General features: G+C 59.3%; 1 protein-coding gene across 1 annotated transcript; it reads left to right on the plus strand.

Annotated features, from left to right (window-relative positions):
- The first annotated feature begins 322 nt into the window (after positions 1 to 322).
- On the plus strand, positions 323 to 17,825 carry SH3GL1 (SH3 domain containing GRB2 like 1, endophilin A2). Its single transcript, XM_049789306.1, has 10 exons — positions 323 to 530; positions 15,499 to 15,567; positions 15,665 to 15,737; positions 16,142 to 16,282; positions 16,384 to 16,517; positions 16,607 to 16,765; positions 16,945 to 17,048; positions 17,238 to 17,365; positions 17,475 to 17,531; positions 17,618 to 17,825. Exons 1-10 carry the CDS (start codon positions 486 to 488, stop codon positions 17,812 to 17,814), a joined length of 1,107 nt encoding a protein of 368 aa, XP_049645263.1. The 5' UTR covers positions 323 to 485; the 3' UTR covers positions 17,815 to 17,825.
- Positions 17,826 to 18,855: the final 1,030 nt, after the last annotated feature.

An 18,855-nucleotide genomic window follows, 5' to 3' on the forward strand; every position in this document is an offset into this window, starting at 1 on the left:
CCACCGTCCTTCTGCATGCAAAGCAAACGCCCTACCTCTATGCTATCTCTCCTGCCCTCTGCTCTTACGTGTTTAAACGCCTTTCCCAACCCGTCAGTGCCACCTTCGAGACTCCAGGGGTCGCTGCAGCCGGCGCCAGAGTCCTCTCTAGGCTTCCACGCTGTCTCCTCGCTGGTCTCGGCGAAGAGCGCGTGCGCCGTCCGTCCGTTCGTCCGGCAGGGGGCGCTCGCGCGCACAGGGGGCACGGGCGGGGGCGGGGCTGGCGCGCGGCCGTGTGCGCGCGCAGCACCGGAAGTGAGTGGTGCGGCGCCGGCCCGGACTCTGCTGGCGGCGCGGCCGCGGCCAGGGCTCGAGGCGGCGCCGGAGCGGCTCGGCGGGGCCGCGGCTCGCTCATCGAAGGCGAAGGCGAAGGCTCAGGCTCAGGCTCCTTCCTGCGTCCGCTTCTGCGTTGTGTCCGGGCGGGCGGCCCGACGACGGCGAGCACCATGTCGGTGGCGGGGTTGAAGAAGCAGTTCTACAAGGCCAGCCAGGTGAGGCAAGGCGGGGGGGGGGTCCCGGGCGCAGAGGTGGGGAAAAAGGGGGTGCTCGGATTTGGGGGCGATCGGGGTGCCCCCAGGAGGTGGCACCGACACGTCGATGGAGGAACCCCGAGGGCAGGGGTCTGCGGGGCGTCTGGGTTCACCAGCTTGGTCCTCAGGGCGGGGGTGACTCCCCAAATTGGAGGGGGCCTAGGAGGGGAGGAAATGGGGGGCCCTGGGGCCTGGCCAGCCCTCCCCGCCGGGCCCCGAAACTTTGGGGGAGATTTTATTTTCAATTTCCTCGAATTTTTTAATTTGCAGTAAACCAAAATCTTTTTCATGTTTCCTCCCAGCTCCTCACCCCATGACACCCCCGATTGGGGGGGGTCCCCATCCTTGCTCTCTCCCCGGAGACAAGGGGCTGTCACCCCGTGGCTTTTCTTGGAGCTGCCTTTCCTTGGAGACCCAATTAGAGGGTGGCCCGGTCTCCCAAGGACTTCCACGATTCTTGTTTTCGTGATGCTGGTGGTGCCGGGCATTGAACTCGGGGCCTGGCACATGCCAGGCAAGCAGATTCTGTGCTTCTGATTTGGGGGTCTTTTATTTTTTTGGTGGGGGGGGCACATCTGTGTTGCTCAGGATTTCACTCCGAACTCTGTGCTCCAGGAATCCTTCCTGGCGGGGCTCCAGGGACCCTCTGGGTGCTGGGGATTCAACACCAGGGCAGCAGCTGCCAGGCGAGCTCCCCCATATATCTGGTGCTTTTCATGAACCCTGGCTCGGAGCTCACACTTGGCCTGGACTCTCTCTGCTGTGGGTCCCCGGCTCCACTTGGCAGCTAGCCTGGGTGCTGTCAAAGGGAGTGGGGGGGTTAAGTTGCATCTCTGGCGCTCCTCCCACCCCAACCTCTTCTGGCCCCTTGGACGCGCCCCCAGTCCTGACAATCATACCCTTCCGGATGTTGCCAAATTTCCCTCAGGGAACCCCCCTCCCTCTTAACCTCACCCCCACCCCAGCTCCTGCCCCAGAAACTGACTAGGAGAACTTTTGAGATCTTTTTGGGGAGCCTGGATGGAGGTCACAACCTGCGATGCTCAGGACTGACTCCTGGCTCTGTGTTCCAGGATCATTTTCTGATGGCGCTCAAGGACCTGTGGGGGATGGCAGGAATAGAACCCGGGTTGTCCCAAAACTGTCACCTTAGGGGACCCAGCCTCTCCCATATAGGGTAGCTGGGTCTGCGCCCCTTCTGGTGGACCGATGCCAAGTTTATGTGGTTACGCCAGATCCAGGAAGTCACGGCCTCAGATGTGGGGTCTGTGGCTCAAACTCCCCAGAGTAATGAGGGGTAGTCTGGGGAGTTGTGTGGGCAGGCGCAGCCCACCCGAAATCTGGATCCTAGTGGGGTTGAGGGGGATCAGAATCCTGGGTTAGCACATGATGGGGCCACTTTGCTCTTTCAGGGACAAAGGCAGGACTCAGGTGGGTCTTGGGGGGCTTAAGATCCTCGGGAACTGTGTCTGGCACACACATTTAATGGCAAAAGGCCAGAGGAGGATTCTGTAACCCAGTTAGTGTCCTTGGCCTGGGCATAGATATTTCCCTATGTTCCTCAGGATCCCCAGAGGGGATACCCCACCTGCAGGAACCGTGTCTCTGTAAGTGTTGGGAGAATTCCTGGGTGGCTTTGTGCCTTCCTATGGACAGGGCTTTGTGGTGCTCAGAGTCTCTGGGAACTGTGAGATGCTCCTCGAAAGCTCTTTGTCAATCCCACATCGATCCCTGTCTCGCCACATTCCCCGGGCCAGCTGCCCACACTGCTGTGACCCAATGTGATGGTGGCCAGGTCCTGCCATGGTGCGCACAGCAGGCTCCCACTTACCCTCTCAGCCAGAGGCTCAACAGCTGGCCAGCTGCTTGCTAGCTAGCTCAGGGGCATGTGTGCCTCCTTCGCAGGGCCCCCTCTTTCTTTTTTTTTTTTTTTTTCCTTTGGTTTTTTGGTTTTTGGGTCACACCCGGCGGTGCTCAGGGGTTACTCCTGGCTGTCTGTTCAGAAATAGCTCCTGGCAGGCACGGGGGACCATATGGGACACCGGGATTCAAACCAACCACCTTTGGTCCTGGATCGGCTGTTTGCATGGCAAACGCCGCTGTGCTATCTCTCCGGGCCCAGGGCCCCCTCTTTCAAGGCTTCCCTCGTTCATGCTTAGAATGGGGTCACTTGGCCAGAGTGGTGTCTCTTCACCACTCTCAATGAATGCTTTTCAGCTTCTTGGGTTTTTTTTATGTGTTGTTTTTGAGTTAAGGTTTTTTGGGGGCCACACCCAGTGGTGCTCCAAGCTGACTCCCTGGTTCTGAGCCCTGGGGTCACTTCTGGGGGACCCCATGGGGTGCTGGGACTTGAGTTAGCAGCTTGCCAAGCCAGTTGCCATACAATCTCTGCAGCTCGCTTAGCAACTTTGGAGTATGTCAGCTCTGGAGTTTGCGTTAAAAACTGTTTCTCTGGGGGGCCAGAGCAATAACACAGCTTGGAGGTTGTTTACCTTGCACGCAGCCGACCCAAGTTCGATTCCTGGCATTCTATATGTTCCCCAAGAGCCTGTCAGGAGTTATCCCTGAGCATCATCAGGTGTGTCCCTAAACCAAAGAAAACAAAATCAAAAGCTGCTTCTCTGCCTCCAGTTTCCCCTGGTCTCCCTCATGAGGCTGAAGGGTTAATAACAGCCCCACCAAGGCCAGGGACTCTGGGGACACGGATGTGTGAGATTGGGGCTTCCAGCCAGGGCCTGTTCCCCGCCTTCTGCCTTCTGGAGGACACGTAGCAGCATCTGGAGACAGTTGTGGGTTGTGGAAACCGGGGGAAAGGGTGGAGGGGTGGGGGGCTGTTCTGCATCCGGCATGGCCTACATGGGGGCGGGGGTGGGGTGGGGTGGGGGGGAGAGACCCAACAACCCACAGGTCTTGTCCCAGCTGTCACCAGGGCTGGATTCATGAGCCCAACCCCAACCCCTTACTCTGAGGGGGTTTTCCAGGATTTTCCCCCCAACCCCATTTCCTCCTTGTCTCAGAGAAGTGACAGCTAAGTGCAGCTCAGGGAGGGTTTGGGGCACAGGTACAAACTCTCTGGTCAAAGGAGCAGAGGCCAGATGGGGCCACCTCCACACTCCTCCAGTCTCCCCAAAATCAAGCCAGGGCTGTGGTTCAGGGTCCCAGTTGGAGGCAGAGTCTGGATTTCTAAGGCTGTAGACAAACTTTTGTCACGGTGGAGGAAGTGAAGCAGGGGGAGGTGGGGGAAGCGAGGTGAGGTTGAGGTTCTCTGGTGTGGGGGGTGGGGGGGCCACCCAGTTCCCAGCACAGGCCAGAGTCTTGGCTTCACCTTGGGCGGTAACTTTCAGATCTTGGTTTTCACATTCGAGGGGCGTTCTCACCCCTTGGTCTCAGAGTTGAGGCACATTAGAAGATTCTAGACCAGCAGGAAGGAAATGAGTTCGGTGTCTGTCTGGGGCTCCCACCCCTCTGTTTTGCTCCCTTTTGCACCCAGCTAGGGACACAAGGTGGTTTGGGTTTTTTTTTTCTCTCTTTTTTGTGGGGCCACACCCAGCCGTGCTCAGGGCTCACTCATGGCAGCAGTGCAGCGATGTGGGGGTACAGGGGGGGGGCGTCCCTGTGTGGTGTTGGGGATCTGAACAAATCGGCCAGGTGCCAGGCAAGTGCTTTCACCCTGGCTTGTCTCCGGGGGCCCAGAGCCAGTTTCCTGATGAGGCTTTCTTGGGGCTCGGACACTGGGAGTATGTCTGTGTGTCTCTGTGTTCAGGGCTCGGATTCTATGTGTTCTGTGTGTTTATTTGCTCTCACATCCATGGTCTCATGACCTAACCTGCACCAGCCCCGAGATTGAAGAGTGGAACTAGGGATGGAGCTGGCAGCCTCTTGGAATGTGGGTCTGACCTGATCCTCCTCCCTCTCCTCCCCTTCCCTCTTCCTCCTCCTTCGTTTTTTGGCCCGAAGGAGGGAGAGGGTTGAGCTGGAAGTAACAGATTGGTTCCATCCCTTCGGAGCTGGGAGGAGGAGAAGACAGTGCCTGGAAAATGGTGCCCCAGTTCCTTTCCTTGGCGCCCATTTCCTGCCTGAGCGGGAGCTTCCTTCAAGGGGGATGTCCGGAAGCCGAGGCTGGGGTTCTGGAATGTGCCAGTGGGGGCCCCCCAACCCCCTCATCTCCCCCCATCCCTGTGGTTGTAGGAGCAGAGGATTTTTGGAGCCTCTCACTGAACGCACAGGGACCCTGTGCTGTGTTGACTACTGTTGGATTTTGTTTTGTTTTGTTTTGTTTTTAATTTGGGTGAGTCACCCCACATCGAGGTGCCTCGTGCTGTTGTGCATAAAGCTGGATAGGACTCTGGGGGCCCCAGAGCCCCTCGGCCTTGGGGGAGTGCTGGAAGGATCAGCCCCCTGGGCCCCCACCCTAGCCCAGAAGCTTAGCAGTCCTGGGAGGCCGAGGCTCTGCTCCAGAAGCAGCCTTTGGGTCTGCAGTCAGGTCGTGGGAAGGCCACGTGGACAAGTGCTGAAAACTGGGTCAAGGGGCCGGAGCGACAGCATTGTGGGGAGGGCATTGGCCTTGCACGCAGCTGAGCCTGGTTTGATCCTCAGCAATCCCATATGGTCCCCAGAGCCTGCCAGGAGTGATTCCTGAGCACAGAGCCAGGAGGAACCCTTGAATGAGGCCCCAGTGTGACCAAAAAAAAAAAAAAAATGGGTCAAGTTCACTGTAGCAGGGGGTGGAGCCTTAGCACAGCTGGGAGGATGCTAGTCTGGTACAGGTCTGGCCTGGCTGACCTGGGTTCGATCTCTGGCACTCTAAAAAGTCCCTTGTGCACCGCCAGGAGTGGTCTCTAAACACTGCTGGGTGTGGTTCCCCCCCATCAACAGCAAAAAAATCAAAACAAAAAGTTGACAATCCTGGAACTGGAGCAGTAACATAGTGGGGAGGACTTTTGCCTTGCATGCACCGACCCGGGTTCGATCCCCGGCATCCAATATGGTCCCCTGAGCATGCCAGGAGCAGTCTCCCGAGCACAGAGCCAGAAGGAACCCCTTCTGTTATGAATGCGCCCTGCCCACTGGCCCCGTCAAAGCATCCCCAGGGACGGGGTGGAGGGAACCCCTCATCCTCCCCTCTGGCGCTTGGCCCAGGATAGACATAGATCCCGACATTTTAGGGCCCCCCTCTCCCCCCATTACCTCCTGAGACCTACTGATCAGGCCAGTAAGTACAGCCAGGCTTGACTGGGGGAGACTCACTGTGGATGGTGCGCTGTGATACCTGCTTCTTAGCCACCCCTCCCCAGGGACCCCTAGTGGGGCATTGCCCTGCTGCTCATTACAAGCCGATTTATTACAGACTTGACCTGGGGGCTCCCTAGCTCTACCTAGCTCTACCTGGTCCATTTCAGGCCAGCAGCTTGGGGTGGGCCTTTCCACCACCCCTGATCCCTGCAAGTAGAGACCTGCATTATGGTTGTCATTGTGGGCCCTGGGTCATAGGGGTCCCCCTCCTCCTATGCACCCCTCCTTGCCCTGCCCTTCCCCACCTGCTGACTTTTGTGCTTCAGGGGGAGCTGACTGGACATGATGGCTGCATTCCAGCAGCCCTTTGCTCCTGCCCTTTGACCCCCGTCCCGGGGTATATCCTGGGATCCCGTGGTGGAAGCTTTTTGATGTGGGGGTACTCCGTGTGGAACTGTGGGGGTACAGATGTGTGGGGCACCCTGAGCAGGAGGATCCTGGGAGGTAGGGAGGGTTTTTGGGGGAAGGTCTGGTATTAGAAGTGCTTCCCTGGGGTGTAAGCCTGCTGCAAGAGGGGGTTGGTTGGGGGATGTCCCTGGTAGCTGGGGGGCGGGACTATCCCCTAGGCTGCTCCTCCCTGCTCTCCCCCCCTTCTCTCCCAGCCTCTTCCCGCCCTCCCCTGCACTCTCCCCTTTTCCCTGAGCTCTGCATTTTGGCGGTGTTTTTTTTTCCTTTTTGCTTATTTCCGGTCCTCACCAGGGGGCCCCTGAAACAGGCTGCAGCGCAGCGCCCCATCCTGGGACGGTTGGTTTCTGCTTCCTTTTCCCTCCTGCTGACAGGGCCAGGCTCAGGGCCATGGGGGAGTCACTCGCAGGCTCCCTAACCCAGCGGGCATCTGGCCTGACCATTTCCGCTCCAGGTCCTGACTCAGCGGCCGCCCCAGTTGGACCGGGAGCCCCAGTCTCACACCTGGGCCGGAAGCGCCCCGTGCTGGCCCAGCCTGCATGAATGGTGCCCACTGTGGGGGACTTCAGGGCGGGCAAAGGGTCTCTCTGGATACCCTCAATCCCCTCAATTGGTCCCTTACTCTTGATGCCCTGGCCTCCAACTCCCAGGAACTTGGTCCCAGGAACCTGGAACAACTGTGGCTGGAAGGATGTTGAGGGCCCCTGACAGATGGACAGACAGACACACAGCTGCCCTCCTCTGGCCTTTGCACACTTGGCGTGGCATCAGGAACCTTGAGCCTACAAGTGTGGGTGTGAGGGACTCGGCCAGTGTCCCCAGCTGAACTGACCTGGAGTGTAGCACCTCCCCCGCTGGGCAGCCAGGACTGTCCATAGCTGCCCCGGCTCTGTGCCTGCTGCACCCCTACCTTACCCTACCCTCCTTGTGGGCACAGGCTCTGGTCAGACCAGTCCACAGGGCCTTTCTGGCCGCCTTTAGTAGGCCCCTGCCTGTCCCAGAAACAGTATGCCAACCCCCCTTTTGTGCATGTGTATTTTGGGGTCACACCCCGTGGTGCTCAGGATGCCCAAAAGGAACTTTCTTTTTTTCTATTTTCTTGTTGGTCCACTCCCAGCAGTGCTCAAGGTTTACTCCTGGCTCTGTGCTCAGGAATCACTCCTGATAGGGATTGGGGGCCACCCTTTGGGATGTTAGGGATCACGCCCAGGTCAGCCTCATTCAAGGCCAGCACTCCTTTCCCTCATCACCTTTTTTCCCCTCCAGACACAAGCTCCTGATGGAGTTGGGGGACAGGCCTGGGCTCCCTTCCTTGGGCCTCACAGACCAAACCTGCAAATAGGTCGAGGGAAAGGCCCTTGATTGGGCCACCCTGCTCAGGACTGGGCAGGCCCTAGAGAAGTGGGGTGCCCTGGAAGCTGCCTCACAAGATTCTATGGGGAGCAAACAGGTTCAGCTGGTTTCAGGGAACAGAAATTCTGAGGTTGCTCCAGATTTGGGCTTTGGATCTGATCTGCCCTCAGGGTTTGGGGGGCCTGAGTCAAGTTGGGGACAGTCTCATGACCCTGAGGGGAGGCCTCGGCCCTTTCTCCTGGCCCTGTATGTTCTGTCTGTCCACTTCCTGTTCTGTGTCCCCGTAGGCCTGCTACCTCTCTGACCCGCCCAACACCCTCGCTACCTCTTTTCCTGCTCAAGCCTCCTAGATGAACCCCAACTTTTTCTTTTTTTGAGGGGAGAGGAGAGGGTGTGGGGGGGAAGAAGCGGAGCCGGAAAAGAGAAATGAGGGGGAGATGAACCCCAACTTGCTCCCTATCTTCCCCGAAGGGACCCCACCCCATCACACTCCACCTGCCTAACCTCACACTTCTTTTTATTTATTTACATTTGAGGGGCCACACCCAGAAACACCCAGGGGCCACTCCCTCTTTGGGTTCCAGACTTGGGGATCACTCCAGGTACTGACGAGAACTGTGTGGGAGTGAGGAACAAAATCGCCGCTCCCACATACAGAGCAGGGGTGTCTCAGCCTCATCCCCCTCAGCTCCTTGGTCTGGGTCCACAGTGGTTGACAACCTTTTTTTTCAACTGAGCCAAATCTCGCCAAAACCACGATTGAAATTTATTTTAAGAGCCACACAGGGTGCGCACTGACTGAAGTTAGGAGCAGAGTCTTGATTCCTAAAGCGGCCGCCCGGCACACAGGAGAGCCACATGTGGCTCGCAAGCCGCAGGTTGCCGCAACTGGTCTGGGACATTCTTTTTTGGGGGGCTTGAGTTATCCCTGACAGTGTTGGCAGGGAGTTATGCTTGTTTCTGCTCAGCTGTGATGGCTGGTGATATTGGGGGGGAACATGCAGGCTGCCGGGGATTGAACTGGCTGGCGGTTGGCTACGTGCAAGACAAATGCCTTAACCCCTATGTTATCTCTGGCCGTATCTGTGAGGAAATGCTCACCCACACTCCTTTCAGTCCTCGTCAAAGCTATTTCAGGTAGAATGCTATATCCTGTTGTACTCAGGGATCACTCCTGGTGGTGTTTGGGGGAGCATAAGGGATGGCGGATGCCAGGGGTGCTGTGTGCAAGACAAGATCCCTTTTATCTCTTTAGTCCGGCCAGGGCTGTTTCTCCTTTTCTCTTTTCCTCTTGGGATTTGAGCCACATCCCAGCAGTGCTCGGAACTCTGTGCTCGGGGATCACTCCCGGCTCCATGTTCAGGATTGTTCGGCCTGCTCAGGAGCTCATGTGTGGTGTTGGGGAGCAAACCCAATGGGGCATGTGCCACTCCACTGCCTTCCTCACTGTCCCTTGTCACAAGGGCATCTCCATGCACTGTTCCCAGGGGCCAGACTGGTGTTGAGGCTGGGCCGGGGCAGGTCCCCCTCACCCTCACTTCTTAGCTCATCCCTCTGCTAGTACCTCCCCTGCTCCCTCCTGCACCCCACTGTCTCCCCCCGAAGCAAGCTAAGCAGCTCCGCAGGCCAGAGTGAGAGGTTGCCTGAGAACCACGGCTGGGGCAGCCGGAAACAAGCATGGCTGTTTCCTGACCTGTCAACGGCCCGGATCAATCTGTCTGCTGACCGGGGAGATTGGCCCGAGCGGGAAACTCTGCTCCTTGGCCCCCTATGGGGACCTAGGCAAAACTGGGCTTGGTTCTTGCCTTACAGGACAGAGGGAAAACCATTAAAGAATGGACATTGGCCATGCAGGGGGACTCCCCCCCCAACCTGGCTCTCCCCATGGGGCACAGCCAGTTCCTCCCCACACCCTGGGGTGTCTGCCAGTCCAGAACCCTGTGAATATCATGTTTTTACCAAGACACACCTTCCTTCCTGTGCTCAAGTTCAACTCGTCCATAGGGCACCATGAGGGCTGGGGCCACGAGCCAAAGGATGTGGGTGCCCTCTCTATCTCCCACAGAGCCCTGCCCTGCTGCCTCGGTTTACCCCCAGGGAGACCCACAGGAACTTTTCAGGCCACAATTCTCAGCAGGCCACTGCCCTGTCCTGCTCCTGAGGACTCCAGGAGAGGGAGTTCCCTGCCTGCAGAACCCACACCTACTCCCCTGGGGGCCTGCGACCCCTCCCGTTCTTGCTAGGGGTGGGGTTCCTCCGTTCAGAGCCTGTCCTGGAGTTCGTCCAGCTTAGCCCAGCCGTGGAGACTGTGTGCATTTGTGCTCATCATGTGTTCACATGTGTGTACGTGTGTAGACATGTATGCATGGCTTCTCTCCCATTCACATCGCATTTGAGCTCAGCTTGGAAAGGAAGCTCTGGATGTGTCTGTGGGGCCCTCAAATCTCGTGCCACTGCTCTAGGGGCCCCCAGCAGAGGCTGAGGGGAGCAGCTCCCTCCCAGAACCCCACTATGGGGCCTCATGGATATTGGGTCCTGAGGCATCTTCAGCTATGGGCCAGAGTCCCGTAGCACATCAGGGAAGGCGTTTGCCTTGCACACAGTCACCTGGGTTCAACCCCTGGCATCCCCTAAGGTCCCCCGAGCACCGTCAGGAGTGATTTCTGAGCACTTCCGGGTGGGGCCTAAAAACAAACAAACAAACAAACAAAAAACCTCAGGCATCCTCAGAATGTGAGATCCTGCCCTGCGCCTTGTTCAGAGTTTAGGGGATGGAAGGAAAATGGAACTTCAGGTCTTTAGCCTCTGACCCCCTGCCCCCAGTCTTCAGCTCAGGGTCAGCTGCAGATCTACCCCGGTTCTCAGCCTAGACCCCCATTTCTCCTCTCCTTCCGTGTCCCCTCTTCATCAGCCTCCTCAAAGCCACCCTCCCCCACCTAGGAGGAAGTGTGACCCCTATCTTATGGGGGGGGGCCCATGATTCATCCTGTGCATGCCTTTGTGGGATCAATATGCTCCACCTTGGGGGTGGAGACAGCTGGGTCTAATACCTGCCTTGAACCTGCCAGAGCAGATCATTTGGGGGTGGGAATCCCCTGAGCGTGGGGGCCAATCTGGGTGACGCAGGGCCTCGGGACTGGCACTGGGCGGGAGGAGCCAAATGATTCACAGCCGGAATGTTGGGGTGTCAGGAGGGAACAGGGCACGTGGGTGCGGTTCCTGGGTAGGCAGCTGTCGCAGCTCAGTGACCCTTGTCCAGGGGCCCAGACCCCGAAGATGTGGGGGAGCGGAAGCTCCCCAACTCCAGGGAACTGGGGGAGACCGCTGGGCCAGAACGTTAAGGGGGGGGGACAGTTTGCGCCTGACAGCCCAGGGCCGAAGCCACCCAGCAGACCTGGGCCAGGCCCCTGCTGAGTTCCTGAGAACTTCCCCAGACCCTAGGGGCCCTTGGGGGGCCCCAAAATGTGAGCTTCCCGCAGCAGATGCTCCCTTTTTCTCTCGGGGGACTGCTCTTCCTGGTGGGGTTCCTCCCCACTGTGGGATTTCAGAATGACCGGGCAGTGCTTATCAGAATGGTATAGGGAGGGTGTGTCCATCTGTCTGTCTGTCTCCTGAGCCATGGGGACTGAGGTGTGGCCCTGCCTGCAGCTGACCCGCATATGATTGCTTATCTGGCCTGGAGGGGTTATGTGAGAAACTGTGTGTATGTGTGTGTTATTTTGTGTTTTGGATGTCATACCTTCATCATGGCCTTGTTGGGGGCAGCTGTGGTGGCCTGTTTAGCTCCCCAGTCCAGCGCCTCATGCCACCTATGTGGCAAAGCTGGCCCAGCCGGTCCCAGCAGGGGCACCTGAGGCCTTGTGACCAGGGAGGTAGCCCCGCTGGGTCTGAGTCAGGAGGGCTGCCTGGAGGAGGTGGCTTCTCTTTCCTTCAGGCCACCTCACTGCCACTGGGGCCAGCGCTGGCCTTGCATGCTGGAGGCTGCTGCCCTCAGGAGCTGGGAGGCTGAAGCTGTTCCAGCACATTCCAGAGGCCTTGGCGGGATTTCCAAGCCTTGCTCTCTCTCTCCCCCTCCCCTTCCTGCCCGCTCACATCTGCTGTGCTGTGGGTGGAGCTGAGTTTCCCAGCTAGAGGGTGGTGGTGGGGTCGAATCCCTGAGCACTGCCTTTTGGGGCCCCACTTCAGTATAACTACAAAGAGAACAGTGATGAGGGCTGGACTGAGTCTCCCCCCCCCGCCCCCCCCCCCCGGGCTGCTCCCTGGTATCACCTGAGCACTGCCGGGGGAGTCCCCACAGCCCTCTAGCATGAGGGGCAAATGTTCCTGGCGCGTGGGCTTTGCAGTCACAGTCCTTTAAGGCCAATGTCATGGCTGAGTCTGGGGCTCCCCGTGTCCCCCCACTCGAGGCCCTGGCTACAGCCAGACCTCCCCACCCATGACCTTTCAATTGCTCCAGGCCTGCTCTGACCTGTAGGGTGCCACACCCCAATCATGCCCATACCTCCACCAGTCTGTCCTCTGGCTTAGTGCCCCAACTAAAACTCCCACATGCCATGTTGGGGTGTGTATTTGGGCTCAAGTTTTCTGTGTATGTGTGAAAGTTTGGGGTTCCGATTCTCGCCAGCCCCCACGCTCTGCTCCTTGTCCCAAGTACCCAGAGGCCCTGAGTAGTCGGGGTGTATGGTCATGTGACAGATCCTGGAGGACCCCCCCCCCACTGCAGCGTCCATGTGTTGTGGGGTGGGCGGATTCCAGGCAGAAGCAGGAGAATGAAACCAGCTAGACCCCCCCCATGTCCCCCCTGCTTGCCCATTGGACCCTCTAAGCCCACATGGAAACTTGGCCCCAGCACTGCAGATCTTTGGAGGTTCCCTTGGGGGTGGGGCCCCAGCTGGGTGGGATTTGGCTGGGGGCTACGCTCTCTGCTCCCCACCCAGAAATGTCTCAGCCCTGCTGGGACCCGCCTCCTCCCTCAGTCCCCACTAGGTCCAGCCCATCCTGGCTCCCCATTTTAGGGGGGAGTGGGGGGAGCCCAGTAGCCTCCATGTCTTCCCTCTCTTTGAGGGCTTTGAGGAGCTCTCAGCCTGCTCCCCATTCCTGTGAAGCCCAGCCAGCAAGCCCCCAAGGCCACAGGGTGCTGGTGATAGAACTCAGCCGCTCCCCCACCTCCCATGCTAGGCCCAACCTCACTCCCAGTGCTACTGCCCAGCCCCCTGTCTGATGCCCCCTCAGGAATTCCTGGCATGTTGGGTCATGAGCAGCCCATAGCACAACAGGGACTGAACTCAGTACTCTGTTTGGTTTTGGGGCCACACACGACAATGCCCAGGGGTTACTGAGCCCAGGGCTCGCTCCTGGCGGGGCCCAGGGAACCCTAGAGGATGCTGGGAATTGAACCCAGGCTAGCCAGTGTCCTCCCTGCTGTTCGGTCACTCGCTGTACCCCTAAATTCTTAATCGTGCAGCTTGAACCTGAGATCTAGGTCACATTCGGGCTGTTTGTTTTTTTTCCGGACCCCGAATGCCGGTTCCATTACGGAGTGCAGTCCAAGGGACCGGCTCAGAATCCACCCAACCCCAGCCCAGGAGCAAGCTGGCAGGGGGGGACGGCCCTTGGCATTCTCCTCGTCAGAACCCCGCTTCTCCTCCTCCCCCGCACTTGGCACCAGCACCCCCATTCTCGGGAGGGACTGACTCAGGATTCAGGCCCCGAGACAGCGCATGCAGGCGGAATTCGTGGGGGCTTTGGGGTGATGACCGTCCCGCCTCCAGGACCCCCACTGGCCCCGTCCACTGGGCTCTTTGTCCACTCACGCCTGCTTCTTGGGGGATGTTGGGCACGGCCTCCCCCAATAAGACGAGGCTCTGTGGAGTGGAGGGCACTTGTCCTGCACATGTCTAGCCCTAAGCCGGCTCCCCAGCACCTCAGAATTAATGGAAAAGGAACCTCATGGTGATCTGGATATGTGTGTTGAGGGGGCCAGAGCCCTGGAGTCTGCTGTACCCCAAGTGTGGTACCTGGAACTGCATGGGCCCGAGCATGGCCTCAAGTCAGGCAGAAGAGTAACAAGGGGTCTGGAGTGAATGAACCCCAAAGGGTGTTTGCCTTGCACACGGCCAACCCGGGTTCGATCCCTGGAATCCCATAGGGTCCCCTAAGCCTGCCTGCCAGGATTGATTTCTGAGTGCAGAGCCAGGAGTAACCCTTGAGCTCCGCTGAGTGTGGCCCAAAAACAAAAACAAAAAGATAATGTGGGGGAGATCAGGCTCACAAGTCTAGGGGTGCAGATTTCAGGAAAGGTCTCCACCTGCAAGAAAGGTGAGGGCCCAGATGATGTTAGAGAGACTAGATGGGAGGGACTTGCTGCATGCTAGGATATAGGGGGGTTGTGGTCCCAGATCACCACAGGCAGCTGTCACCTGGTAGTCAGGACCCTGGCCATCACTGATCCCACAAGGTAGGGGCTGACTGAGGGTTTCTTTATTGGTTTTTTTTTTTTGGTATTTATTTTTGGGCCACAACCAGTGGCACTCAGGGCTGACTCCTGGCTGTGTGCTCAGGAATTACTCCTGGTGGTGCTCAGGGGACCCTATGGGATGCCGGGGATCGAACCCAGTCGGCCTCATGCAAGGCAAAACTGTGCTATGGCTATGCTAAGGCTCTGGCCCCTGGCTGGTTCCTGGTTCCTGTGGACCCTGAGCATGAGCAGGACCCTGGGAACCCCAGAGTTACACTTGGCACCCCAGGGCCCCGGCTTGCTATTGGCCCTTCTCCCTCAGCCATGTCTCCCCACCCTGCATCTGGGGGTGTCTAGGAGGGGGCTGGCACAGAAGGCATGGTTGGGATGCACAAGGGTCCCAGCCCATGTCTGCCTGGCCCACCCACTTCCCTCCAGCACATCCTGCCTTGTTAGCATCAAAAGAAGTGAAACCTGTGCCGGGAAGTGGAGCTGGGTGGAGTGCCCCCCAATGTGCTTTCCTCCTAGGCCTGAGGCACCCCAAAAACACAGTTCCCACAGCTCAGGTCAAAGCTGCCGCCCCACCTTCTTCCCCCAGTACACTGAGTCAGTGACCCAGCACCCCCCTAATGTGGTGCAGGAGGAAGGCAGGTTCAGGCGCACCCAGTGTGTGTGTGTGTGGGGGGGGGCAGGCGCCCACTTGTCTGGTAGTCACAGCTCTGAACTCTCTTCCCGGGGGCCCCTAACTGCCTCTCAGATGCCCCAGAAATTGTTGGAGGGCTCCAACACCAGAGGCAGGCTGCCCTTCCCCAGGCAGCCACCCCAACCGGGGCCCCAAGCTAAATGACACTCTCCAGCTCCTGCTTCTGGGGACCCCGCCAAGGGCACCAGAAATTCCACGCGGCTGCCTGGCAAGGCCCCGGGCTACCCCCCCTCTTGGTCGCCACAGAGCAGGGTGTGGCACTGTCCACGTGGCATCAGGGAGTGGGGCCCCTTTGCCCCCTAACACACGGGATGGTCCCCAGCCACCTGGAAACCAGCAGTAACTTTCAGACCCCCCCCAATGCCAGATATTCACATACCCACTGGCCCTGGCATTAGGGTTTTTTCTGCCCAAGGGTGGCCTGTTTGGGTCTCAGGCTGCTCGAGGTGGGGGGGGGGCGGCAGCACTGGTGCTCCCTCTTGTCCCAGGGGTGCAGCCTGGACAGGAGCATCCCCCAGGAGAGGGACCCTGGCTGAGCCCCCATAGTGCCTCCTACAGACTCATGTATGCCTGGGACTGAGGGTTAGAGCTGGGGATTCCATCAACAGAGAGGTCTTGTTGCTAAGAGTTGGGGGCACTGCAACCTCTTGGGCCTGGCCTGGGTTTACGTTTCTGGAGCCCCCAGCCCCGTCCTGACCTTCCTTCCTCTCTGTCCCCAGCTGGTCAGCGAGAAGGTTGGAGGAGCCGAAGGGACCAAACTCGACGATGACTTCAAAGAGATGGAGAAGGTATGGGGCCCGGGCAAGAGGGGATTCAATTGAGGTGCAGGGAGGGGCATGTCCAGGATCCTGCATGCACCCCACACACCCCTCCCCTCTCTTGCAGAAGGTGGACGTCACCAGCAAGGCCGTCACTGAGGTGTTGGCCCGAACTATAGAATACCTGCAGCCCAATCCAGGTAGGTGTGCCAGCCACACCAGGGGGAGCCGGGGTGTTAGGGACCTGAATGAACTCGGGTTCTCAGGATGGAAGTGCCCGGATAAGGCGGGTTGCAGGAGCAGTTGGCTCAAAGAGATCACTCTCAGGCTGGTGACCAGGGGCTGTGGGTTTCCCTTTCTATGAACTCTTCCATCAGTCTCCCGGCTCGGGGTCGGGGGCAGGAAAAGGCACCCCTACCACCAACTCTGAACCACAATCAGAATGGGATCCCCTTCCTCGGTTCGCCATTTGCCGGGCCAAGCCCACACCCCCGACTCTGAGTTATATTGGGGGTCTTCTGAGCAGAGTGGGAGGGGTCTCTTGGGAAGGGCAGAGACACCCCCCCCCCCACTGTCCTGATACCCCCTCTCTGTCCTGCTGCAGCCTCGAGGGCCAAACTGACGATGCTCAACACGGTGTCGAAGATCCGGGGACAGGTGAAGAACCCCGGGTACCCCCAGTCCGAGGGGCTGCTGGGAGAGTGTATGATCCGCCACGGGAAGGAACTGGGCGACTCCAACTTCGGTGAGGCCCCGGGCTGGGCGCTGCAGTGAGGGACAGACCTTTAGTTCCCATCAGCTCACGCCACAGTGCTCACCCCTCCCTCTTGCTTCCCACCCCCACAGGGGATGCCCTGCTGGATGCAGGGGAGTCCATGAAGCGCCTGGCTGAGGTCAAGGACTCCCTGGACATCGAGGTCAAGCAGAACTTTATCGACCCGCTGCAGAATCTGTGTGACAAGGACCTCAAAGAGATCCAGGTGCCGCCGCAGTGCCCCTCCCTGTGCTCCCCCCTCGGCCTAGCCTCCCCCGTGGGCCATGACCTGACACCCCCATTTGTGTCCCCCAGCACCATCTGAAGAAGCTTGAGGGCCGCCGGCTGGACTTCGACTACAAGAAGAAGCGCCAAGGCAAGATCGCCGACGAGGAGCTGCGACAGGCCATGGAGAAGTTTGAGGAGTCCAAGGAGGTGGCCGAGACCAGCATGCACAACCTCCTGGAGACTGATGTACGTAGGCCCGGGCCTGGAGTGGGGGGCAGAGGGGGACGGGACAGCAGCAGCGACTGGCCCTCCCCTCGGCCTTTCTTTGATGAAGTGAACAGGGAACAACTGGTCTGTGGGGCTCAGAACAATTCGGGAGGGCTTCCTGCATCCCTTTAGCCTTTGGCCCTGTTGCTCGCCCACAGATTGAACAAGTGAGCCAGCTCTCGGCCCTGGTGGACGCGCAGCTCGACTACCACCGGCAGGCTGTGCAGATCCTGGATGAGCTGGCTGAGAAGCTCAAGCGGAGGTGAGCCCCTACATAGACACCTACCTCCCACCCCACTTGCCAGCCTGGGTTCATATGAGGGACACAGCGCCATCTTCTGGAGGGTGGGGCCATGACTCCACCTCCCTGCTGGTCCTCTGGGCTCCCCCAGGGCTCGGGGTCCAGGTCCTGGCTGCTCACGGGGCACCCTCAACCTCGCCCGTTCTCTAGAATGCACGACGCCTCCAGTCGCCCCAAGCGGGAGCACAAGCCGCGGCCCCGGGAGCCCTTGGACTTGGGAGAACCTGAGCAATCCAATGGGGGCTTCTCCTGCACCTCGTCGGGGACCAAGATTGCAGGTAATTTGGGTGGGGGGAGACCCCGATTCTCAACCCCAGCCTCAACCTGGGCAGGGCCCAGACACCTCACCCCACCTGCGTGCATGTGCAAATCCTCGTGTCCCCCCAGCCTCGTCGTCTTTCCGGTCCTCCGACAAACCCGCGCGGACCCCGAGCAGGAACATGCGTGAGTGACCCTCTCTCTCCCGGGCTGGGGGCTGGGGTGGCTCGACACCCCTGCTCACACAGGCCCACCTCTCCCGCACCCCGCAGCGCCCCTGGACCAGCCGAGCTGCAAGGCACTCTACGACTTCGAGCCTGAGAATGCCGGAGAGCTGGGCTTCCGCGAGGGCGACGTCATCACGCTCACCAACCAGATCGACGAGAACTGGTTCGAGGGCATGTTGGGGGGCCGCTCGGGCTTCTTCCCACTCAGCTACGTGGCCGTGCTGGTGCCGCTGCCCCAGTGACCCCACATGGCCCGTCTGGACCGTCGTTCCCGCCCCAAGGTGCTCTTAGAAACACTAACCCTCTTCCTGTCCCTCCTGTCCTGTCTCCCCCAACGACAGAACCCCCCACATCCGTGCGATCCCTGCGGGTGGGCCGAGCGGGGCCGCCCGTCTTCTCCCAGCCCATTGCTGGCGATGGGCCCCGCCACCCCACCCCCTCGGCCCTGCAGAGCACTCATGGCCGCCTCCGCTTCCCAGGGGCCCCTCAGCACTGGCTGGCTCAGCTGCACTGGGTTGGGGGGGGAACGGACACTTCTTCCCCTGTGGGTGCCGCACCCCGCCAAGCACAGGGAATCTCTCGGGACCAGCAGTACCCATATACCTACACTCAGCGCTACACTCAGCGCACACACGGTCTCATACATGTACACACACACACACGCACATGTTTCCGCGTGTGCCCAGACACGAGACACCCCACACGTGCTCAGACGCACCCACTCATGTGTGTGACATCCTTGCACACGTGTATGGTCGCTTAAGTGTGCGCACACACATGACATGCTCGCACACGAACTGCATATTCGCACACATGTTCTTGTGCAGACACACCCGCACACATGTTCATCCACACATGATGCTCCCTTCATCACACACATGGGACCAGCCCGCCCTCAGCTCTGGAAAGTCAAGCACAGGGGCCCTCCCGCGCCATGTTCTGGGGACCCCCGACCCCAGGAGGGCCGCCTCTCCCCACCTGTCCACCCAATCCAGCAGCTGCTCAGAACTGTTCTCCCCCTCAGTTGTGCCCCACTTCTCTCTTCCGTCCTGTCGGGAAATTGACTGCCGGGGGGGCCCTAGACCCCAGTTCACAGCATCCCTCCGCATAGCACAACCAGGAGCCCAGAGGCTCCTTCAGAGGGGCCTGGCTCGTGGCCATTATTGGGGGGATGGGACCTGACGTGCCCGGCCCAGACAGCAGTGGGGCCTCAGCCGCATACCTGGGCACATGGACACAAAACCCCGGTTTTTTAAAAAAAAGTATTAAATGTCTCTTTCTAC

The sequence above is a fragment of the Suncus etruscus genome, chromosome 15 (genome assembly GCF_024139225.1).
Source record: "Suncus etruscus isolate mSunEtr1 chromosome 15, mSunEtr1.pri.cur, whole genome shotgun sequence".
In the NCBI taxonomy this organism is placed as follows: Eukaryota; Metazoa; Chordata; class Mammalia; order Eulipotyphla; family Soricidae; genus Suncus; species Suncus etruscus.

Bases quoted from the DNA above. Each gene is read 5' to 3' on its own strand.
- SH3GL1 (XM_049789306.1), top strand. From the start codon at position 486: ATGTCGGTGGCGGGGTTGAAGAAGCAGTTCTACAAGGCCAGCCAG. The intron at 531-15,498 runs GTGAGGCAAGGC...CTCTGTCCCCAG, and splicing joins AGTTCTACAAGGCCAGCCAG to CTGGTCAGCGAGAAGGTTGG. The intron at 15,738-16,141 runs GTAGGTGTGCCA...GTCCTGCTGCAG, and splicing joins ATACCTGCAGCCCAATCCAG to CCTCGAGGGCCAAACTGACG.